This window comes from Ilyonectria robusta (genome assembly GCF_021365365.1).
Source record: "Ilyonectria robusta strain PMI_751 chromosome Unknown BGZ61scaffold_6, whole genome shotgun sequence".
Taxonomy (NCBI): Eukaryota; Fungi; Ascomycota; class Sordariomycetes; order Hypocreales; family Nectriaceae; genus Ilyonectria; species Ilyonectria robusta.
Genome location: NW_025764440.1, coordinates 199,816 through 223,845, shown reverse-complemented (window position 1 = coordinate 223,845; position 24,030 = coordinate 199,816). Strand labels below are relative to the sequence as shown.

Here is a 24,030-nt window from a genome sequence, read left to right as displayed (position 1 = left end):
CACCCCAGCTTAGTTACGGATGGGATTCGGAGAACCTTGCTTAGCACATTTTAAATTGGAGAAGTGGCTTGTCCCTCGTCACAAGTGCTGGCACACAAGACGACAATGATGAGGAGGACGAGTCAGTCACGAACATGGGTTGGCGAACGCTAAGTGTTGATGGCAAATAATCATCCAGCAAGCAAGCATCACGACACGTGCCAGATAACAGGGAAGGCAGCCAGCCACTCAAATCGCAGTGGCGGTGCGCTATCGAACAGAGTTTTCCTTCTTTTAATAACACGATCTCGGCATTGAGCAATGCGTGGCTTAGCTCACGTTAGCACGAGGCCCGGACAGGTTTTAGGTAGAATAGGTGTACGGGAATGACCGCTCCACGAGAATTAATCTTGATAACACGGAGGGCAGTGCTGTAGACGGTTGGTAGCCCCGAATAGGAGGGGTGCCTGAGTCGGGTCAATCAGCTCTTACATTCTGGTGTAATAGCGAGGTAATTGACCTTCCCCGCGAAAATCGGTCACGTATTGTTTGGAACGGCCCATGCTAGGTCCGGCAAGTATTCGTAATTGGCGAGATCACGTCATGGGCCGTGATACTGACCACCAACTTATACTCCTGTTCCAACCCGGTCATCTGGAACTGATCACAATTCGCCCAGTCGTGTTTGGAATTGTCAGCTCAGTCCCTATGATTTTTACTCTCCCAGCCTTTGCCCTACCCACTGGTTTGCCTCTTATCATATGCCCGATGACTGCACTGCACAGATAACACACAGAGATGCTTAATAGCCGTGGCAGCATTAAGAACCTCTCCTGGTTCCCGACTAACACAAGCAATCAGGTTGCTGCTGTTTCCGTCGTCATCGGGAAAGGCAGTGTGCCGATGAAGTAGCACCTCCAAAAATAAGCTCTAATATCCATAGAGAGCCCACTTAGGAAAAAAGCTCACCACGATGCCAAGCCTCTTACAACCCTACGGCATATAAAGGTGAGGGCTTGAATACCACGATGGATGATACGGCGACTTATTTTCTTACTGTGACTTGATGTCTTTCAATTCGGAATTAATTCCCCGCCAATCGTGGGGACATACGTGTCATTCTTAACAATTTAACATCTACATATTCCTTCATCCTCTCATTAAAAGACCGCGTATGGACGATCCTATTCATCCCCATCCTCTCCTTCTCTCTCACCGTCGCCCTCTCTCTTATCCTCGTCAAATTTATCAACCTTGTCCTTCTGTGCGCTCACTGATCCAACCGTTGGATGACATCGCATACATCAACAGTCAGAGCGCATGCGTCTGCTCCCCTGTTGCCTTCGTCCGGAATAGCATTCTCGAGGATTCTATTGACGCCTGGTCCAATGAGAAGATGGCCTTTGTCAAGGGCATGTTCAAAATCACAGTGTAGGAGCAGGTCCTTGCATGGTTTGAAGATTTTGTCGACGGCTGAGGGCCCACCCCTGCTTGTCTGCATAAATCTCTTCCTTAATCAAAGGAGGTACCAAGCAGATCCTTGGTAAACTGCGACATATAACTATCTAGTAGATTGGAAATAATAAAAATAAAATAATTCTTAGTTTACACTTCATCATTTTTTACACGATAATATTATTACATTTTAGTTTATTTTAGATTATTCTTTTTTGTAAAATTCTGCCTACCCTATAGAAGTTTTTCTTTTTCTTTTTAGCTACCTGCAGGTACTCGTACGGAAAGAAAATAGCGCTTACAGGTGTCCACCGGCTAGCTAAAAAAATCTTTGGGTCCCGAGGATGCCCGGGGGCACCCATAGGTACACAATTTTACGCCCTACTTCTCCCTTCCTACCTATAACGTATTGTTGGGTGCCTGGTCTAGAGCATGTCTTCTTTTCCAGCGGTGCTGACACACTAAGTCTTTGAGCCTACGGTAAGTTCCCGCAGATTGTGAAGCTTCAAGCGTGGAGATGGTGGGAATCGCTGAGACATTGCTCACAATCTAACCTATGAGGGACCGATGCAATTATTTGGTGCGTTCCCAAGGGCGGCAGAGATTGCATTGAGACATCCACTATGGCCAATAGTGCGCCAAGCAGCCCAATGATGGCATTCGGCAGAGAGACCAAGATACCCTTCTTTAAATATCGAGGGAGTGTGGCGCCAGACTCCCTATTGTAGGCCTGCTTCTACCAAATCATCTTCCAGCTTATTGCAAATGTTGTCTTAGACCATATTACCTCTCACAGACATGTGGCCCACACATATACATACCAATCCTGCCCTCTGACGACTCTCCCTGCCATATTCCTGATACTATCACCTTGGATATCTGTCCTTATTTAATCGACCTTCAGCACACTTCCCCCCAGCTAGTCATCCCGGCCTACACCTCATCCATCTTCTTTATCGTGAATCGGAAGGTTGTGACTACGTTGCAACCATGTTCCCCACAGTATCGCCCAGGATTGTGCCCACCATTGTTGCAGTATTGTTCCTGGCAATCGTGGGCTACAATACGATAATCCCTGGCGATGATCCCTACCGTTGCCGCGCCTTGCTCGAGAGAGGCCGCTGGATCGACCCTCCAGATGAAGAGGGGAGCCGGGCACCCTTTAAACACTGGCAACCAGATGGATGCATGCTTCACGACTATTCAGCGGCCGATGCCCAACAGTGCATGGAAGGCCGCGACATCGTGTTCATCGGTGACTCGACGTCTCGCGCTGTCGCCTTTGGATTAGGACGATTGGTGAGCACATTGAACCCCCCTTACCTCTCGATTTTACTCTACTTTACTTTAAGCTACATTTGGGTTAAAATACTGAGGTAAATCCATGCTGACTTTCATATCAGATGGGGGGAGACCAGGCCATGACTGACCAAGGGCTCGTCCCAAAACATACCAACGCCAACTTCACCTACCACGGCGTCCGCATCCAAAACACCTACAACGTTTGGCTGAATACGAGCGGCGACGACTACCGATTAGCTTCTTCAGTCGTGCACCTTTCAACATTCGGCCACGAGAAGAAAAATCCTCCGCCCATCAAGGAGCAAAAGGGTCCTGCCCTCGTCTATATTGCTGTCGGTCCTTGGTTCAGTAACACGATACGCACCCAATACTACACTCCAGAGGCACGAATAGCAGCCTTCCAGGAAGCCGTCTTCAACGCGTCCGATATCGTAGGCGACTCAGGATACGACTTTCTCACCGACCCCATGGACCCCGTCGACGGAGTTGGCAACCAAATCTTCTTTACGCCTCCTTCAGGACCAGTATACACCGGTCAAGTACCCAAAAATATCGAGGAAAGCCATCAGCGCGCCAGGGAAACAAAGGATTTCCAGAACTTTCTCCACAATTCAACCGACGAATTGAACTTCTCCCTCGTATGGGCTATGCCTGAACTCGTCTATGGCCAAGACAAGGTCTGGCGCGACTCACTACAAAGCGGCATACACGTCATCGACCAGGTGGCCGAAGTACGGGCCAATATCTTGCTCAACCTCCGATGCAACGCCAAGCTGGATCGCCTCCAGCGCTATCCGTACAACCGCACTTGCTGTACTGACTATGGCAGTAAGCCACTTGTTCAGCTGGGCGTTGTTGCTTTTGGCCTCGCGTGGTTAGTAGTCTGCGTCTTTAATGAGATCTTAGATCTCATGGCCAAGCGCAACGAGCCTCGGTGGACCTTGCTGAGCATGGAAGCAGGTTGCTTCATCTTGGCTCCGCTCATGTGCTACTATGCTGATCGAACGCAACTGATGGCCAAGGAATCTGCGATGTGGACTTTTCACGACTTCGCCATTCTTTGCATCCCCTGTATTGCTATTGCCCTATTGACTATCCGCAAGTCTCTTCCGCCAGGCAAAGGCGGTCTTTTCGTGCAACAAGATCAGCCATTTCTGTCTCGGGATCAGACGGATGAATGGAAGGGCTGGATGCAATGCATTATTCTCATCTATCATTGGGTGAACTCCAGCTCAAGCTCTCTCAATATTCTTATTCGAGTTCTGATTGCTGCCTATCTCTTCCAAACCGGATACGGAAATACCCAGTTCTTCTTAAAGAAAAAGGACTTCTCATTCAACTGCGTCGCATCTGTTTTACTTCGCCTCAACCTCCTGGCTTGTTCATTGGCCTTCTTTATGAACACAGACTATATGCTATATTACCTTTCACCACTTGTTACCTTTTGGTTTCTGGTCGTATATGCCACCATGGCTATTGGTCACGAGAGATATAATGACCACGTTTGGTTGCTTCTGGCAAAGATTTTCATCTCCGCCCTTCTCGTCTCTGGCATTGCTCTCGCTACTCCTGTCACTGAGTGGATATTCAATTTGCTCCGGACCGTTTTTTATATCCAATGGAGCCTTCTCGAGTGGCAGTCTCGACTTTCATGGGATCTCTTTATTGTCTATATTGGCATGCTCCTCGCATTAGCAAACTTCAAACTCCAAGGCCAAGGAACTGTGGGACTGAACCATCGCATCGTCTTAGCTATAGTGGGCTTTATGGCCTCTACTGCATACTTCTATGCTGACTGGAAGGACTATCAGAAATGGCATCCTTATACTTCACTTTTCCCTATATTGGGCTTTATTGCGATGCGAAACATCACAACTCTGACTCGAAACTACCATTCGAAGGCCATGGCCTGGCTCGGACGATGCTCCTTGGAAACCTTTACGCTCCAATTTCATCTCCTTCTGGCTGCCGATTCACGAGGAGTCCTGCTTATCGGCGGTCTTAATAGCGGTGGAGATGTCCTAGGACGTTGGAAATCCCTTATCGTCATTGTCCCAGTCTTCCTCTGGATTAGCTCTGCGGCGGCGAAAGGAACTGGACATCTTATTCAGGCTATCCTCCACACATCACCAGCAACCGAGAAGCTGAATAGGCACCCTGGTGTGAGGTTCATGTCACAAATATCCACGCAAAACCTCTCCTTTTTTATCAGCTATCCCCAATTTCGGGTTGCCATGCTACTTATTACGCTCTGGCTGCTCAACCTCTTGAGTCCTGGCATGACAGAGGCAGCGGCCGATGACAGCTCGACTCTCCACGAATTTGAGTACGAGAGCTACAGATCGGTAGTGTGGCCACATCAGTGATATAATGGAGGATTTTGACAGGAAGGGGAGACAAAAGCTCTTAGCTATTCTCAAGTTCAGTTCTGCCTTTCTCAAATTACGAGGCTTCCCTTAGTTATACATTCCCAGAATCTCTCCAACTACACTCCTGTAAATACCGTCGGGATCGAATTTCTCCCTCACAGCCTTAAAACGAGCAAGATTCTACATGAATTAGCGACTAAGCTCTTACTAAGGCCGTAATACATACCTCTGGATCCAAATTCTTCACTGATCTCTTAAAGACATCCCTAGTGTTCTTCGTCCAATGAGGCCGGCAAGGGAACTCATCTATCAGTGTGTTGGCCAGGTTGATGTCTACTCCATTAGTATTTTCCCGTCTTTTCATGTCATCAACTCACAGAATTGCTCATTGTATCGCTTGTGGTCGCCAACTGTTGGGCGATATGACGGAAAATCAAACATGATAGCGCCCTTGCTCCAGTCTTGACCATCCGCAGTGTCAACCGTTGATTGACCGAGGAAATCGTAATGCGGCTTGCTAAACTTTATGTTGATGCCACTTCTGTAAGTCGAGGTCATGAAAATCAATTTCTTTGCCTCAGCGTCGAACAGCTGACGGACCCTCTTGAGCATCTCGTTTGCTCGCGTCACGGGGAATGCCAGCTCCAAAGTGTAACCGCGGAGATCGTAGTCCCATTCCGGCTTTTGACCAGGATACAATCCTCCAATAAGGACATCATAGTTGTACCCGTACACTGGCCACTTCGTGATCTCTTCGTCGGTGGACTTGTCGTGAAAATTGGGCTTGTCCCACAGGCCGAAGAAGATTTCCTCCATTAGCCAGTTCGAAGATGGCAGATACTTACCACTGTCGAGGAGAGTGCGTGCTGCAACTGCCTCTAGTTCGGTCACGGAGAAGGTCGATTGGAATCCTTCTTGGTCGCTCTCATCCACGGGTACGGAGTCATAGTAGCGCCAGTGAAACTTGCGTTTATACGGCCACCACTTTGTTCACGTTAGCACCGCTACTGCAGAGATTATTAGGCACATACCCAAAAGTTAGCTGTAAGATATGGTGATATCATTCCATAGATGTCTCCATCAAGGACATCTTTTTCGTCCAGTCTACCTCCGATCAGATGCCGCATAAATCGACGAACTCTGGCCAACTTACGTTTTCTGCATAGCCCAAACCTTTGTTTCCGGGAACACTTGCATCTTAATCCTGGCGATGATACCCAGAATACCCAAAGACGTGGAAGCAGCCAGCCAATCGTCATCCGATTCATCGCGTTCGATATGTCGAATTTCTCCCTTGCCGTCAATAATGTCCATTGCAAGGACCCCGCCAACAACGACTGCGTCTTCTCGGAGCGAAGTTCGATGAGCCCCCATGGCGATGCTTCCTCCTAGGCTGATGTTCCAATTGACCAAACCTGTTCCGATGTTGGCGCCATTCTCGTGAAGGTACTCGGCCAACTGAAAAAAGGTGACTCCGGCCTCAACCATGACTGTTCCTTTGTCGAGATCCAAGTCCCAAATGTTGTTCACATGTTCAGTGCGGATGATGACGGTCTCATCGTCAGAGCACTGAGTATCATACCACATATGCCCTTTCGCTCCGGCGCGTACCTGGAGGCCCTTACTAGCTGTTTTCTTGACAAGATCTACAATCTCATCGACATTCTTTGGATCATAAACAGCAGTAACATTGTAGCAGGAAGGATGGCCTTCACCGTCGAAGGTGTTGTATTCGAAGGAAGAGGATAGGCCACAAAGGGCAGCAACAGCCAGAAGGGAGCGTAGGCTATTCATGATTCTCATTGAACGAGAACAATTGCCCGGGAATCTTCTTCTTCGTATGGGTTTTAACAAGTGCCTTTATACGCATGGCCTGTCTTCGTGGACTTCCATACCCACGAACGACGTCACCTACCACGACCCCACAGCCGAGGCTGTAATAGACTCTCAAGTCCTTGTTTCTACGTTAAACTACCTAAACATCGAGAAACATAACATGTGATAAGCATTGATGATCTATCATAACATACCGGGAATTTAGCCACATGTGGAAGTGGTGGGTGAAGTCATGAGTTCGTTTCCCATTAAGCCTGCATTTAAATCCGTTCATCCTTGTAAACCACGGAAGTAGCTGCCAAATTCTGAGCTTAAAGCGATGTCTAATAAGTTAAGTGCGGGGATGACCAGGATCTTTTGCTCTCGAATACTATCTGGGCGACGGAACGTTAAGCGACAATGTTCAGAAGTGGAATGAATGCGGGGAAGTTTGCCATTTCTGGTCACGGATATTGCATCACAGGACCCTCCACGCATCGAATAGGGCTGATGTGGTATCCGGAGAGGACTCAATCTTCGAGTCAATCGCATCCAAGCCTCGCGTGTGTTTCCGGAAGCCCAGAGGTGCGTTCCATCCCGGTTCATGGCATGCTAGAAGCAGCCAGGCCATTTGCCCTTTTTCGTGTGATGGTCTTTGCAGGCTGACTGAAGTATTTGTCCTCTGAAAGTATGCAGACACAGCCGCGGGTGGCTAGTGAGAACAACAATCGAAGGACGGCAATGTCAAAGTGTATTGGCGCCAGAAATAATATGCGAATCGCGGTGGATAAATTCAGAGCATAGTCATGGACTAGAAAACCTAATCAACACGTTCCAGACTCAATGAAGACATCCTTGGGGGTCCCAGTTGGCCCGATCTCAGCAACTTCCACACGCCATACTCACGATGATACCTGCTTGAAAGACGAACACAGTTATACCAGCCCTCTCTCAACGTAATAGGCTAGAAGTTGATATCCTTATCAGATCCGAGGTGCTTTGAGATGCCACAAACTCATTCATTTGCTTTTCTTGCGTTGCCATGACTTCTCGTCCCCGCTGCCAGGTGCATCGACCCCGTAGACAGACCGTATTCTTTCTTAATTTGACGGGGCAGTCGTTCGCAGTGCAATAGAAATCTTTCCATCGGTGCTGTCGCCGGTGCTGTTCCACTTCACCGAGTAGATACCTTCGGTCTCTGTTGGTGTCACATACCAAAGAGTCTGCAATGTGCCGGTGTTGTCAGAAGTTGCAATCCAGGCGCCATAAAAGGTGAACTCGGTGACGATTTCCGAACTGTCATCAGCAGACTCGACAAACCCAACTGCGTGCTCGGAGGACGAAGGCGAGGGCACATAGAAGGTGAGGCTGGACCACGACGCAGTGGAGGTAACGGATGTGTCTGGACTACCAAGCAAGGTATCATCGCTCTGCTTAGTGACTAAATTGGCAGTTAGTTAGGAGATACATAGAGAGTCAGGAAGACACGTACAAATTACAGGGGCAGCTTGATCGTCGCCAACAAGTTTATAATTGCCAACATAAGCCTCGTCTAGAGATGCTCGTGATAATTCATCAGTTATGTATTTTCCTCAACAGGCCTTCACTGGCGCAGTAGTAGCAACATACCTCCAGAAGTAAACAACCTCAAACCCCCGAGGCCTGTGCCGTAGGCATAAAGTGAGAAGGGGCTGTCGCTGGCCGCTCGAATGGCTGGCGAAGCAAACGTGAGGGCAGGAGCCAGCGTTGAGAGGAGCCAAGTGATATGCATCGTAGTCGTCGTGTAGTAGCGGAAGGGAGGACAGAATTGAATGTTTATAGTAGGTAAATCAGGAACTAGTGGCGATCGGCCTCGTATTTATATGTCAAGCAGTATACCACAAACGCTTCGGCTCACGCGACGAAACTAAATAACTGCAACCACTTTGCGACGCCGCAACTGCCGCGTCAGCTACCGACGAAATTCATTTCAAAGGGAATGAGACGTCAACCGACTGGAGCATGACGAAGTTTGACACCTCGGCAAAGTGGCCCACCCTGGGTAATCTACCCGCGCACGAACCTGATTGGTGTGGAGTAATATAATAACTCGGCAAATTGAGAAAAATGAAGGTGGTATTTGCGAAACTCGATGCTTTCTAAGCTAAAATCTGACTGTATGACCTGGGTGGATTAATTGAGTGGGGTGGGATGATTTTGCTGGCACTTTCTGTGGGTTGTGGCAAGTTGAAATATCCTAGAATGAAATAATGGTTTTGTCACGCGGTCAAATATGAGGGGATAAATCCCTCGATAACGGGGACAAATCGAAGTGAGCACTGATGGCAACCCTAGGATCCTATTAAGCGACACCGTCTTTTTCCGAGCCTGCAGAATACCCTGTCCTTAATGTTATTAATATTGACCGCACCTGGCCGAGGGACTCCAAAGCTGTTGCGGTAATTCTGACAAGGTTAGTATCTTTTTTTTTTTTTTAACAGAACTCTGTCTGCTCCAGGTCATGAACATGCAAGTTTGTCCTGATACAGCCCCGCGTTCTGTGTCTTATATGCACACACCGAGTGTTGAGTCGCGGGTGACTTCTCTCCAGCCGGGTCTAGCTAAAGCCTCATCCAAAAGCCGTTATGCTTATATTTGTGGAACAGCCAGTACTGAGGTCGCCGCCAAAGTGGATAAGCTAGGGTGTTGCTATACACTGAACCGGCCCGATGACGCTGCAGAGAAGTGGCACGACATTGTGACTTCGGATATGTTTCCCAGACTTGGAAGAGAGTCACCGAGAAGTTCCTGGAGTATGAAGCGGAATGTTTACTGTGCCAGAATTCCGTGCAACAAGTAGGGCTTGCACTGCCAAGACCTCGGTCCTGGACAAACTTGTAGGCCTAAGAGATAGACTCACAAGATAAGACATACAAGGGCTATATTTCTATACCCTTCGCCATGGTGACGAAATTACACATCCTCACTTCCTTACCAATGGAATTAATCCCCATACACGGTTCTCCTCAAGAGGGTGTCTCTAGTGTATCAAGAGGTTAGGGTGCTAGTACACACATACCCAGAGGGGGGACTAGAAACTCAACAGTAAAAGAAAAATACCAACAATAGTATCAAGAATAGTCTCTAGTTATTAATAGAACGTGACTTGCATTGCTTAGCCTGGTGTTTGATCCACTCGAGCAAGATCACATTAAGCTTATACTAACTCACAGACTATAATCGCAATCAGCATACCCAAACTCTTAAATTATATATGCCGACCCTCAAGCGCGGACATGACAGGTGGGAGAGGAATCGCTTCGCGAAACATTGATTACTATTGACTTAATGAACTACCTTTGCCGAGAAATATTACAGCATATCCATCACCGATAATCATGTCGTAATAGAAGCGCTGGAATTTTGCTTTAGCCTACACCCTTGCTACATTTGGCTGGCTTGCATAGTCCGGTATGTCCAGACTCATAGTAACACGAGTACCGAGAAAAGGCAGAGCGCCAACGGCATGAGAGAGAGAGAAGCCCAGGGATGGGAAGGTACGGGCTGTCTCAGTCATACCCAGGTTAACTGCGACTCAAATCGTAGCGACGCAATAATTAGCGACGGATTGCGGGGCCGATTAGGAAAGGCTCAACTTCAGGCACAGATGATGAATGAAGACGAGAGCTTTTTAATGCTGAGGCTACTTCTAGATTAGCCCAACTCAGGATTATCGAGTAGTTTCACCCCGAATTTCGTGGAAACATGACAGCCTCGCAGAGTTTCTGTTTTCTGTGGAGATTGTCGATTTCAGCTGAGGTCTTGTTCTCGTCTTGTGCTGCATCTTGATTAGTTGGGCTATCTGACATGTTGCTTTTTTATGCCTGGCCTCGTCCTCATTTCACCCCTGGGCTTTCTGGCAGCCTTGATAACCTCCTCCGGGGTGCTGAGATGGTCCAGGGAGCATGGAAGAGCACGGAGGTGTATGTCAAATTGGTCCGTTGAGCTTGCCGAGATCAATGCAACGGTAGCACCGGGTGACCGGGGTATGACACCCAATGCAAAATTCACAGTAATAACTGCTATTTCAACAAAACGAGTAAGGTACGACTCTCCATCATCTTCAAGATGATTATCCACCAGAGAAGGGCTTCTTATAGTATGTAAGTCCCTGAAAGCACACTAAATGGTCGGTTGATGTCACAAATAATCGTACTTTGTGGCTTGTGATTCAGTGTCTCCCAAGGTTGCACCTGAAGAGGCAATGACTGATGGACCTAATCGGGCATGTATTTGAAGAAAAAAAATTCAGGACGACACTAGAAACTCACCGAGGATAGGGTAAGAAGCTTCATGTCAACCTCATATTCTCATCGTCAACTATCGGCTCTTGTCCAATTGAGCCGAATCGAGATTGCTTGCCAAAACATGGTGTGGAGCGGTTTTTCTTTTAGCCATTGGAATCTCTTGGGAAACCCATCCGATTGGTTCCAATCCGCGATCAGAGTCAAGCATAGGAGTTCTTCAATTATTCTACCACCAAGAAAATATAGCCGAAACAGGTGTCTGGAGGGCCATGACGCACACCCTTGCGGCCACACTTGGTTCCTCGCCTCTCATTGTCTGATTTGATTTGTCAACGTCGTGGCGTAGACTGAAACTCAATTTATGTTTCCAGTCTTGAACCAAGCAAGCCCCGGTCGTATTCATTCCGGCATGGCCGAACAGGGGTCTTTTGTTTTGAATCTAATGCACAAGCACCCGTTCTTGGCAAGGCTTGATTTGCTTAGCCACATTCGATTAGTTCCAAAATGCCGAACGAGGATCGGGACTTGCCGCCGGGTCACTTCCGTCGCCCGGTTGGTGTAGACAGCATTTACATGTGCCCCCCTCAGTTTGCCTCGGTATAGTGGCCCATCTATCTGCGGTATGTGGAGCCGGGTGGTCGAAACACCCATCAGTCTAGCCGAGTAGCTGCAATGAGGAAGTTCGGCCTAGGAGACTGCTATTGAGAACGAGCAAAAGAATCGACGAGACATTCCTAGCAGCGGTGGAATCTAGTATCGCAACAGACTTTACGGGGAAGTTTGCCTTCTCCATCCATTCCCAATTTTCAACTAAATCTGCCAATATTCCCCCAAGTCCTCTTCGTAATTATGAACCTCGACTATCTTAGTACCCAGTACAGCTATTTTGTTTCCCCTTGCCATTTCCTAATGAACCTATCGGAGCTAGAAACATTTGCCAGGTACCTACGAAGTAAGTCAAACGTGGTTACTTCTCAAGATCACGCAAAATGAAATCGCCTTAGATCTTTCCCTATGACCTGTCAATAGCGGCAGCAGACTTTGATGTGCAACTAGACAACCGTCACTTATAAATATCGCTACATAACCCTAGGTCCCCCATCAGATCGCCTGCCTGCAGGTCAATCCCGGCAGCGCTCCCGTCCTCGATTCCAAAGGCAAGAAAAAGCTCATCATCCAAGTACCCGTGATACCGCTGCTCCTGATTCTTCCAACTCATCGAGGTGACATAGAACATGTCAGAGGTAGCGCGGTCCGGATACCGCTGGCGTCCGTGGATCCATATGGGCCGGCGTGACAAAGCGTGGATCTGGAATGGTATTCGCTGATGGAAAACCATGACGTACGGCTCGTACACGCTGTGGTAGTTGTAATAAGTCTTGTGTTGGTAAATGGTGAAGAGGAAGGTGTTATTCTCGTCGGGGATGCACAACGGGTCTGCACGCCAGCACAATGTGATCTGTAGTGAGTTGGTCGCTTGGTGAATGGACTCGAAATCTGGCACCAGCTGCGGCATGTACCTGGCCAAGCACTTCTCGTCCGAGGCTGCTGCGAGAGGTGCTAGATCAGGTCCTACGGAACCGTCTATGCCAATTTGGGCAAAAACACGCTTGGGTGTAATATCGTAATGGCCGTACATCTGACCGGCAATATCCCAGAACACAAACCAGTTCTTCTCGATTCTGCCCCATGGTGGCGGTCGCTGTAGCTCTGTGCCTGTACGGAAATTGATTGGACCGGCCATGTCGAACCTCCAGTCCATAAGAGCGCAGAAGTCCTGAATAAATTGACCGAAGCAAGTGGACATCGAGTTGGACCCGTACACCACGTAGGGCTTCTCCGGCCCGAGGAAGACGCGGGCGTCGTGCGGGCCGATGCTGAGATCAAAGTATGACAGGTCGCCCTTGCATTGATGGCCGGTTGTAGCGGCGATGGGTAGAGTGGCGGGTAGATGCAGACACTGCAGACCACCATCACGGAAGACCGCGTGACAAACGAGTTCGATGTATCGATTGGACTGCATCTCCTGCACCTGCTGAGCCACAACGACCCAGATGTCCTTCAATTTCGGGTGCGGGATGATGTTGGGGTTCGTGGCCTGCATTCCCTTGAAATCAATCAAGAAGAATTTCCTGTCCTTGGTAGATAACGAGAAGATCTCGTTGTAGAATTCGTCGATATTCCCAGAAACGGAGCCACGGCCGGCCGAGGCATCCGTTGCATCATCACTTGTAGATGATGCCACTACAACATCACCTGGGATACTTGAGGGATCTGAACCAGAAGTCGACAGTGTTGCCTGCTCCTGCGGCTGACTGAGGTCATTATCCCCGTACGAGTTTGCCGGCGTAAGCTGGCGCAAGTCGTTCCACTTCGTCAAAATGCCAATTGGGTCGCCGTAGAGGCTGAAATGAATATAGAGTACGACAGTGACAAAACAAACAAAGAGCACCAGGCGCCTGACGTCTTTCAGAAGCATGGTGAGGGTTCGGTAGGGGCGAGCAGGTAACACGAGCGTGAGATGCTTGTGACAAGTGGTGGCAAGGTGATGTTGATTCCAATCACAAGTTCACCCTCCTGTACCCAGTTTGTATTGTTTCTTCGGTTCATCTGTACCCAATATGAAGAAGTTCGGAGGGGAGGTTTGAGTCGGCTTGATCGAAGGTAGGGGCTTTGGGGTCTTCAAGGTGGCATGTTTACTCGCACCATCGCAAGCCTCGGGAGTAAATAGCAGATAGAAAGCCCGACTCCCTCTCTTTACGAACCTCATGAAGGTGGCCGATGATGCGAGGAAGAGACGAGAGCAAAAGATGGGGCAAGAGGGGATTCAGGACCGAGTGTTGTTTACTGGATGTACCTAAGCAGGAGTATGCTGGTACCAGTGCCTCTTGATACCGAGGTACCGCGGATGATCTGCATGATGATGTGCAATAAATGTATCTAGTATAAAGGGGTTAGATTAGCGCCCGTTATCTGAGACGAGGATACCATCTTCGGCAATCATGTTCTTCGCATGTGCTCTTACATTGCAGAGAGGTACGAGTGGCTAGTACTCCAAACTTTGCGGATGGAGTGTGCTTCCATCTACTTCCCCTATTCACAACACTCCGCAACACCTGAAAGATGCAGTATCACATGAAGGCGAGGTTTGTAGCCTTGAGGAGTCTTCTACGCTTCCCCGCCCTCTATCACACTATCAATTGCGGATCTGTACCGTATCGCACTACTGCACCGCCCTCTCACCTCGCGCAAGACTAGAGTGCATTAGCGTGGGAACCAGATCCCGGTGCCTGACGCCGCGGCAGGGATGTTTCTGACCTCATCATCATCATAGAGATTGAATGCCATGTCTAGACTCTTTTCGGGTTCTTTCCACTCTTGAAAAATATGCTGGAAGCGGGTTTGCCGCCTCAATGTCCGCTACAGCAAGCCCCGGAAGCAGTACCATTCGTTTCACTCACTGCCTACGGCCGTCAGGTCGGGACAAATTTTGGGGAGCAATCTTAAGGCAGAAATGAGATGTCAAGTGGAGGTTTCTAAGACCTGATATCTACAGTTGCCTAGGCTCCTTGGCGGGTCGTTCGTGACAATTACTTCCATTGGTGTTTTCAACATCAATGTGTTGACTCTGATGTCCCGATAATCATGACCGAAAGAAATTCACCGTGCAAAACTTCAAAGAAGAATTCCTGTCAATTCATAGTTACCGCATAGGGAGACCAAGTGCAATGATTAACATGGGATGGAGACAGAAGGCACATAGATGTGAGCAATATATCATCACTACATAAAGTGGTCGCTCAACCTTCTTGATGCATGCATGTCTTATTCTTTTGCACGTAGAGGAGGTGAACTTCTCAGTGTCTTCTTGTATACCCAAGCTGCAAACTTGACACTAGGTGTGTCAATAGCCCTGGTCGTCATTTCTGCTAAGCAGCAAGTGACTGGAAGTAAAATGATGTGCGGGACAAGAAAGGAAATTTCTAGACCTAAAGGCCCTGCCTTCGGGAGCGAGAACTTGTTAGACCATTGCGGGATGTGCTGCAGTTGCTCCTCCGTCTGCCATCCTGTGGCAAAATAGAGCCGGTCTCCCAAGGTCCAGAGAACTGGGCCGTGGATGATGTACAGACCAAAGGAAATCCGCCCAAAGAACTGACAGAATCTTGTCTCGAAGAATTTCTTCAACCAGTGGATGTGGCGGACTGACGCAACCAAGAATAATGAGGCCCAGAATAGATAGAACCATTTGTAGTCAAAGACAGCCTGTGGCTTAAGATAGGACAGATAGTACCAACCACGGTTCTTTGCAAGTTGGTTGACGTCGCGGTTCTCGGAAGGCACCCCGCCCAAGAATAAACTGATAACGAGCAGGTGGTAGTAGATGACATCTTTGCCCGGCTCAAGTCGTCGTAGGAAACGCGGCAGCTCGCCCCTCTTCGCAAGCAGGTCTAAATCGCAAAGTAGCATTCCGGCGGCGAACATGGCGCAGTACCAGCCGTCGGCGATGTACATGAAGTAGTAAATGAGTCCAGTCTCGCACCAGAGGCGAGCTGTGCGTGAGCAGCGGGAGAAGGCCATAAGTGAGGTATAGATGACGATTGAGCCCCTAAGCTCGACTGGTATGGACCACAGATGGAAATTGTAGCTGAGCCAAGGATTCCCGCCTTCCTTGAAGACGAAGCTGAAGTTTTTAAACTCAATATAGAGTTCCCATAGCTCGTCCCCTAAGCTACTCTGTTGAGTCGTTCCGCGCACCCAGATCCCAAATGCGTGCCACGCCGTTGCGTAAAGTAGGAGAGTGACGATGAGCGGGAGGTAGAGCCGGAACCAGCGCTTAAAAAGTGCCGCCGCCAGGACGTCGCCTAACTTGACGTAGTTTCCGGCCTGGATTAAAGTCAAAGGCTGTATGGACAGCACATAACCCGAAATGATAAAGAAGGTCGACACGGCGTAGTGACCACCAGTGAAGAAGTGCCTGATGCCATGGAAGGAGACCAAATAGTAGTTGCCCTCGTACCCAAATCCATTCGCAAATGCGCTCTCCATGTCGTGAACCCATAGCTCATGGTGATGCCAATACACCAACAAGGCCGCGAAGCCTCGCAGCCCGTCTAGGTAGGCTGTCGGACGCAACTTCGGCGCGTGTGGCGAATTGGACCAGAAAGGCCACTTGATCCACTTCATTATCGGCGTGTATCTTTGGACAGGCTTTGCTGGCTTCCAATCTTCCGAGAGTGCCAATTCTGGACTGGGGTTTTGTTTGACATCATCCCAACCTGTGCCGTCGAGAATGCCGTGTCGCGAAGACGGCATTTTGGCATTGACGAATATGGTTCAGGTATGGTCGCGAGTCAAGCTTATTTAACAAGGAAGGTACCTGGGTAAAAATGAATTTCCCTTAAGTATAGGAGGAGTGATGTTTTGTTCCAATGTCGTCCGATAGGGCTGGGAGAGCGGGTCGGGGTGGAAACGTTAACCCCTCCTCTACTCGACTTTCACGAGCCAAAGAGGAAATATTATTACATATGAAAGAACTGATAAATTGAGGTAGACCTCGGCTCGAAGCTTCGGCATTGTAGCTTGCTGTCGTGGGGCATAAGCAGGAGGCTTGAGATGGAGGGTGAGTAATAAGGAAAGGGACCAAGCACTACAGGACTCTTGACGGGCTGCGTGTGTCAAACATCTAGAAAGTGGAGAGTTGATACACCGTGGCTCATCCGAGGCGGAGAATGAGTGTTAGGCTAAGCAGTTATAGGAATAGAGACATCTGTCAGGTCAAGTAACAACCCTACCACGTGCATTGACTTGACGGGTTGCAACTTACCAATCATCGAACACGTCATTCCCCTTTCAATGGTTCCTTGTCCCATCAGTCCGAGGAAGCCGGCCTCAGGGTGCGTGTGCTCACATGCATAAGATATTCGATTCCGAGGTTTGACAAAGGTGGCTGGCGGAGTAAGCGTTGTGGATCTCAGGCTGAACCGTCTTGTGAACTGTCCGGAGAAGTCCCGCACTTCTGCAACCCCCTGGCTAGCTTCGGACAAGGGTGAAGGCGTTACCTATTGGAATTAATTCGTAACACGAAAAGCATGTACGAACGTCAGCAAGATTGCAGCCCAAGATTGCCGGTACTCCATGTCTTATGAGTGGGTCTTACTGTTTGTCCTCCACCCCGGATACGGGGTAATATCCCGCACTGCTCCTGCGTTGTACCTGGTAGGAATCCCTGTCCAGCTTTCAGCTTTCAATCAGGTCGGCACTTGTAACCCATGTGAAGATCGGCTGTGATGTGATCCCCTGCCAAGGATGGGGTACTTGTGGCTCTTGCGACAGAATGAGATTTGCGGAGAAGATTGCTGCGGGGAGACCAGGGGTGGCTGAGGTTATCCCCGCGAGTTACTTGATGATTACGTTCCAATCCCTTCTTGGATCAGCGTTTAACCCCTGTTTGAATGGTGAATCCCTCGAGATACCAGATGGCATTCACCATGTCCCCTCCAAATAACGCACGCGGCTCCTCTCACCACTGCAACTCTGTTAGAGACCTAATGTTCAGCAAGGACAACGACGACGCAGACAGCATGGGCTTTTCGCTGGACTCGCCACCCTTGGCCGCCTCGACGGTCAAGTTCAGAAATAGGGTGCCGACGCAGGTGCAGAGGTACCTCCGACTGTACTTGGGCTGTGTTTGCATCTTCTTGATCATACTTAACACCGACATATTCTATGCCATCCCCTTCAAGTGGGATATATTCTGGGAAGAGGAGGCATCACAGCAACCTCTTCCTCCAGGCAGCTCGTTCCCGCAAAAGATATGGCAAACGTGGAAAATTAACCCGCTGGACTTTGAAGAGCGCGACTCGACCAATGCGCGGACGTGGCTGGAAAAAAACCCGGGGATGCGGTATGAGGTTCTCACTGACGCCAACGAGATGGCCTACGTCGAAGCGCACTTCGGCCCCGACGGATTCAACCGCCCAGACATTGTCCAATTCTACCGGACTATCAATTTGCCCATCATTAAGGCAGATATACTCCGGTACATGATCATGTACGCTGAGGGTGGCGTATACGCTGATATCGACGTCGAAGCGCTCAAGCCTGTCCACCGCTTTATCCCAGAGCGCTACGACGACAAGGATATCGACATCGTTGTCGGAATCGAGATTGACCAACCAGAATTCGGCAACCACCCCATCCTAGGCAAGAAATCACAGTCTTTCTGCCAGTGGACTTTTATTTCGCGCCCGCAGCAACCCGTCATGTTACAACTCATAAACAACATCATGTCATGGCTGAAGGGTGTCGCCAAGAAGCAGGGTGTGCCCTTGAGTGAGGTCCAACTCGACTTCGATCAGGTCATCAGTGGCACGGGGCCCTCGGCTTTCACAATAGCGCTGCTAGAGGAGATGAACAAGAAGTCGAACGGGCCCGAGGTCACCTGGGACATGTTCCACAACATGGCCGAGTCCAAAATCGTCGGCCGTGTGCTGGTGCTGGATGTTGAGGCTTTCTGCGCGGGACAAGGTCACTCCGACTCGGGTAACCACAATGCCCGCGGCGCTCTGGTGAAGCATCACTATCACGCCTCGAACTGGCCCAGTCGGCACCCGCGCTACAGTCATCCGGCTTACGGACAGGTTGAGGCCTGCAACTGGGACCCGGAGTGTGTCCGCCAATGGGACGAGAACGTTGCGGAGTTTGAGAAGCTGTCTGAAGAAGAGAAAAAGCAAAAGATTGATGCTCACAATGAGGAACAAGAGTAAGGGCTTCTTGGACTACAGCTAGACCTGCGAGTTAGATGGCACCAAAATGAATTGACTCAGTGTTGTAAACTACCATATTGGACTACAATTCCCAACCAGCGTCCGTGTTGAAAGCATCTTCCATGCCGGGATCCAGAGCCTTCAGTCCAGGATCTTCGGGACCCAGGTTCTCTCGTCAGAAAGTCAGGAAGATAGTTCGACGAGCCTCCGGCAACACCTCCCACGCCCTTTGACAGCCACTAACAACATCGTGTGTTAAAGGCTGACTATTGACGTTCAGATCTGGCCAGTTGATGTGTGATGGCTAAATTTCTCCAAAGAGATTGGCTACTGCACTAGATAAGGGCCGTATTTTCTACTTCGGTGGAGTTTCAAGGCTGCCGCGGTGTTTATCGATTCCCAATGCGAGTAAATAACTAATGATACCACTTGGAGCTGTCCTATTGTAGCTTGAGTCTAGGTCTGAACCGTGGAAGTACTCGGGTCTATCCAAGGACACTGACATCTTTACCTATCAGTAACCCCAAAAGATAACTAGATATTCTAGTCATCACGCTTATCACGCATCTCAACATGCTCCATAACATCCAGCTTTCCCTTGCTAATGATATCATCAGCAGCCACAGTGACGCTCTTGCCATCGAAAATCTCAGTAATCTGCTCCAGGGTGCGGCCCTTTGTCTCCGGGAAAAGGAAATAGATCGCCGTGGTCAAGCCAGCCAAGATGCAGCAAAAGACGATGTAGTACCTCCAACCAATGGCCGCCAAGCCTACGGGGTTGATCAATTGAGCACAGATCAGACCCACGTAAGATGAAGTGAGCTCGGTAGTCAGGCCGCGGCTCCGGGTAGTGAAGGGGAAGATCTCGATGGTGTAGGCTTGTGGGAGCGGCGTCCAAGCGATATCGTAGAAGAAGAAGGCGATGAAGATTAAGGCGACAACGGCTCGACCGGCTGATTGGTCGTGAGTGGAAACGAAATGGCTGGTAAGCGCTGTCCAGGCAACGTAGCTCAGGCAAAGGCCAGCAGTCGAAAGGAGCAACAGCCTGCGACGTCCGAATCGATCAACCATCATGGCACCCGCGAAGACGGCGGCTGCGAAGTTGAAGATCTGGAGCAGCCCGTTGATCAATGTCTGGTCCTTGACGGCAGTGATTCCGATAGTGTTCAAGACGAGTGTCAGATAATACGTAACGACGGAGATGCCATTCCACTGGCTGAAGAAACCGAGGATGAAGGCAAGGAGAGTCCGCCTGCGCATAGGAGCGGTGCGAACAAGGGTCACCCATGATGCATGGGACTCTTGGTTTCGCTCCATTTCAAGGGCCTTTTCGATCTGAGCAACTTCGTATTCCACCAGAGGAGAAAACTCCTGTCCAGCTGCGTGCCACTTGGTGAGAATTTTGACGGCTTCGTCCCTTTTTCCGTTGGCGATGAGCCATCTGAGAGATGATTTAGTTAGCCTGGTATGAGAAAGTGAAAGGAGTTTATTACTGACCGAGGAGATTCGGGAACCCAGTAGATGAACAGAAGCTGGATGAAAGGGATAGCCGCCTGCAATGCCGAAGGAATTCGCCATGCCCATGTGGACTGAATCTTGAAAGTTCCATATGTGATCCATGCCGCTCCAATGGCACCAAAGTAGAAAAAGGTGTTGTAGAGCGCAGTGAGTTTGCCTCGGTGGGTAGGGTAAGCCAACTCGGAAACAAGAATAGGACAAGACACCTGCGGAAACACGGTGGCGAAGCCAATCATGCCTCTGGACACGATGAACATGGGAAGGTTCTGCGAGGATGCTTGAACAGCTGGTCCAACGAGGAGCGCCACTAAACCGAGATACATGGGCATCTTGCGACCCCACTTGTCAGAAATCATACTGGCAGGTACCAAGCCCAGGATCTTGCAGACGGGATAGATGGCGTTGATGGCTCCGAGGAGCGGAGCGCGTGGGTGGTTGAAGAAGTTGCGCCACTGCGGGAGGGCTTGAAGACCGTTCATCATGGATCCTGTGGAAGACAATCTTTAAACCCTGGTTCAATAATTTCGGACGGACGGACGGAAACTAACCATCGTAGCCGACAGCAGAAGAGCTCAGCAGCGGGATCAAGAGAAGCATGTTGAGGAGGACGAGGTGCTTGGTTCGGTACCATGGGGCCTCAAGTTTGGGGAGAACCTGTTAGTTGTGTCAGATTAGTATGCACTGCCCAAGTGAAAAAGCTGTCATGGACTGGATGAAGTGAGGTGGATGATACCTTCAACAGTTCCGGCCCGACTGTATCCCCCGCGGACTCATTCTTTTCCTTGTTCTTGTTGAACAACCCCATGGCGAGCTTTGCTGTTTCCGAGATAGAATCAAGAGTGAAACCCTTTCCGTGGACTCTATGTTGCCGAGTCGTGATGCTTGTCGATGAAGATCACGACTTGGGACGGACCACCAAGATATATTTATAATGGCGGCCGAACTGCACAGAGTGAGCTGAGGATTAGAGCGGCCTAGACCACTCCAAGACACCCAAAATTGCTCGGCATTGTTCGATTGTCGAGGTTTGATCAAGCGACGGTCGAGCCTGGGGTTGCGGAGTGGCCATGTTGCAGTTGCGGGGATTAGCTCGTAGTCTGGGGATGCGGAGACGGACCGGGATGAAGCTTGGCCAGACCATCACCATCGTCTGCACGACTCAAATTTTCATGTTACATTGTCCAATCAATCTCAAGTCTGGGACAAAGCGAATCACGAGTCGGTTGCAAAGAGACGATGGCTTGCCCCGGCCAAGAGTCTGGTCTGGCCGTGGTCTAGCGCCGTGCTAAGAAGACGCAGCAGATGGCATGTTACCATCGGGGAATGCGCCCGAGATATTCCAGTATCCACCAAGTTGGCTCTTGTTCTTGGTCGATTCCCGTCGGGGAGTGTGGCCGACGCATTTAAAAGTGCCCCTCAGCTCTCGCGACCCTCGACCTTTCTACGCAGAAATCATCGCCACCAGCATCACCCATGGCAAGCCGCAGTCGTGAAGCTCGCCAAAGCGCCAGCGCCGATGGTCCGTTCCCCAAACCCCGTGGGGCTTGTGAGAAGTGCCGCGTCCGCAAGACCAAGTGCGACAACAGGCGTCCCAGCTGTGGGTTCTGCTTGAAGCGCCGCATCGCCTGCGTATACGCCGACGATGATGGTCCAAGGTGAGGCTCGGAACCTCTCCGCGATGCTCGGCCATGGCATGCAGCTTTCTCGCTAACTCAAACCCCAGTGGCCCGGTAACAGGGTCCGACATCCTTCAGGCCATCCACAGCCTGAGAAGCTTGGTCGAGAACCAACAGCCGCAACAGCAGCAGAAATCGTGTGTTTCTTGTGGCGCCAGCTCGACGCCCGCGCAGACTACGAGTCCTTCGGTATCATGGACCCAGTCAGGTTCCCAGCAACAAGAGGATCACCCGAGAGAGGCCAACAGCCCGCCACCGTACCCAGTCATGCGACCCCAGGGCGTCGAAACTGTCCTCGACTGGCAGATATTTGCCCCGGACAGACCTTCGCTGTGCCTCTTTGCTCAGAGAAACCCCCCTGCCGACCGGAGCTACCCCATGCCTGATACGAGCTATGCTCAGCTTGCGCGGCTGGAGTCCAAGTACATCAATGACATTCACACCAAGAACCCAATTCTAGACCTTGGCGAGCTACATGGGATGATGGTGCAAGTTGCCGAGAACGGTCTGGACTGGTCGACACAAACCTGCTTGGTGACGTTGGTTTGTGCAATCGCGGCCATCACAGAGTCGTATCCACGCCCAGTAATGGGATCAGAGGGGCATCCGACACCTTCGCCCAGCCAACAAGCGGATGAAGGCAGCGACGTGGAATTGTCGATGCAGTTTTGGAACCTTGCCATGAAGCGCCTAGGATATGCAGCAAGCCAAAACAACGTCCAGGCCGTACAATGCCTATGTCTCGCAGGAATCTGGTACATGCATCGAATGCGGCCTCTTGAGGCTTGGAAGCAGTTCAGCCTCGCTGGAGCAGCCTGGCATAGCCTCAGCTTGATCGAGTTTCCTTCTGGCGAACTTGTCAACAACACGGGTGGGTCGTTGAATGACTTTACTGTCATGCAAGCTCTCTACTTTACCATTTGGAAATCTGAGTGCGAGTTGAGGCTGGAGTTGCCCTTGCCCAGTCCCCCCGTTCTCGACAACACATATTTTCCGCTGGCGTTTCCGCAACCTCCAAGTATCAGCTCGCAGTCGTCGGATCCCGATGTGGCAGAAAGAGAGCGAGGCTGGTATTATTACCTCACCGAAATTGCAGCACGACATCTCATCAACCGCGTGCTCCAGATGAGCGCGGAGGTGCCTGATATTCCAACGGAGAGACATGTTCGCCGCATGATTGCCCGGGCGGACATGATGGAGGCTCAAATACACGACTGGTATTCGTCGTTGCCGCCCATGTTCTATTTTGATATCCCAGATGGCTGCGACACTGAGTTTGATCCCGATGCCATGACCTTTGTTCTGCGCCACCGATATTTTACTCTTCGCGAACTCGTCTCGCGACCGTTCGTTAGGCTTTGCGTGGATCATCTGGTAGACGAGATTGACATTTTGCTTCGTGCTCGGGTCGCGTCGTTTGCGTCCCAGTGTACGCAATTCTGCATGCTTAAGCTCTCTCAAACGGTAGCCCATCGCCACCAGGGGACTTGGTACATGTTACGAATCACCACAACCGCGTCCCTGGTTCTATCGGCGGTTGAAATGGCGCAATCTAAATTGGCAGACTCCCAAGCATCTGGAGCTGCCGCTACCGTGCAGGGTGTGATAATCCCAGAGGGCTGGAGACGTAGGGTTCAACAGGCCGTGGATGCCGTCCCCGGATATTTTGACGAGCCGGACGGGGGCGCTTCTAACCTGAAAAAGATAATCCAAGCGGTATTGGGAACGAACGATGGCTGAGAACCCTTGTTTGATGGAGGGCTTGCTGCGTCTCGTAATGGCGGCGAAAACATGGGGATCTGCACACTGCCCGTCGGGGAATCTTCCCGACGGAGTCGAATATTGCTCCACACTCCATCACACG

The 24,030-nt window shown here is 50.1% G+C and overlaps 8 protein-coding genes across 8 annotated transcripts; 3 read left to right on the top strand and 5 right to left on the bottom strand.

Annotated features, from left to right (window-relative positions):
- Nucleotides 1-2,306: 2,306 nt before the first annotated feature.
- On the top strand, nucleotides 2,307-5,245 carry BGZ61DRAFT_194849 (CAS1 domain-containing protein). Its single transcript, XM_046237839.1, has 2 exons — nucleotides 2,307-2,733; nucleotides 2,838-5,245. The coding sequence occupies exons 1-2, from the start codon at nucleotides 2,425-2,427 to the stop codon at nucleotides 5,100-5,102; spliced, it is 2,574 nt and encodes an 857-aa protein (XP_046106508.1). The 5' UTR covers nucleotides 2,307-2,424; the 3' UTR covers nucleotides 5,103-5,245.
- On the bottom strand, nucleotides 5,193-6,899 carry BGZ61DRAFT_571752 (uncharacterized protein; the record flags this gene model as incomplete). The annotated part of the gene is made up of 5 exons (XM_046256073.1): nucleotides 5,193-5,285; nucleotides 5,314-5,438; nucleotides 5,483-6,089; nucleotides 6,137-6,209; nucleotides 6,259-6,899. 5 exons carry the CDS (start codon nucleotides 6,897-6,899, stop codon nucleotides 5,193-5,195), a joined length of 1,539 nt encoding a protein of 512 aa, XP_046106507.1.
- A 1,121-nt stretch (nucleotides 6,900-8,020) lies between these two features.
- On the bottom strand, nucleotides 8,021-8,691 carry BGZ61DRAFT_347759 (uncharacterized protein; the record flags this gene model as incomplete). Its single annotated transcript, XM_046240008.1, has 3 exons — nucleotides 8,021-8,361; nucleotides 8,407-8,472; nucleotides 8,550-8,691. 3 exons carry the CDS (start codon nucleotides 8,689-8,691, stop codon nucleotides 8,021-8,023), a joined length of 549 nt encoding a protein of 182 aa, XP_046106506.1.
- Nucleotides 8,692-12,269: 3,578 nt separating this feature from the next.
- Nucleotides 12,270-13,685, bottom strand: BGZ61DRAFT_347260 (uncharacterized protein; the record flags this gene model as incomplete). The annotated part of the gene is made up of 1 exon (XM_046239952.1): nucleotides 12,270-13,685. The coding sequence occupies one exon, from the start codon at nucleotides 13,683-13,685 to the stop codon at nucleotides 12,270-12,272; it is 1,416 nt and encodes a 471-aa protein (XP_046106505.1).
- A 1,346-nt stretch (nucleotides 13,686-15,031) lies between these two features.
- BGZ61DRAFT_571747 (acyltransferase family-domain-containing protein) lies at nucleotides 15,032-16,519 on the bottom strand (the record flags this gene model as incomplete). Its single annotated transcript, XM_046256072.1, has 1 exon — nucleotides 15,032-16,519. The coding sequence occupies one exon, from the start codon at nucleotides 16,517-16,519 to the stop codon at nucleotides 15,032-15,034; it is 1,488 nt and encodes a 495-aa protein (XP_046106504.1).
- A 1,268-nt stretch (nucleotides 16,520-17,787) lies between these two features.
- Nucleotides 17,788-18,972, top strand: BGZ61DRAFT_347346 (family 32 glycosyltransferase; the record flags this gene model as incomplete). The annotated part of the gene is made up of 1 exon (XM_046239962.1): nucleotides 17,788-18,972. One exon carries the CDS (start codon nucleotides 17,788-17,790, stop codon nucleotides 18,970-18,972), a length of 1,185 nt encoding a protein of 394 aa, XP_046106503.1.
- A 543-nt stretch (nucleotides 18,973-19,515) lies between these two features.
- BGZ61DRAFT_492170 (general substrate transporter) lies at nucleotides 19,516-20,969 on the bottom strand (the record flags this gene model as incomplete). The annotated part of the gene is made up of 2 exons (XM_046250520.1): nucleotides 19,516-20,413; nucleotides 20,470-20,969. 2 exons carry the CDS (start codon nucleotides 20,967-20,969, stop codon nucleotides 19,516-19,518), a joined length of 1,398 nt encoding a protein of 465 aa, XP_046106502.1.
- A 994-nt stretch (nucleotides 20,970-21,963) lies between these two features.
- Nucleotides 21,964-23,906, top strand: BGZ61DRAFT_347871 (uncharacterized protein; the record flags this gene model as incomplete). The annotated part of the gene is made up of 2 exons (XM_046240015.1): nucleotides 21,964-22,138; nucleotides 22,228-23,906. 2 exons carry the CDS (start codon nucleotides 21,964-21,966, stop codon nucleotides 23,904-23,906), a joined length of 1,854 nt encoding a protein of 617 aa, XP_046106501.1.
- Nucleotides 23,907-24,030: the final 124 nt, after the last annotated feature.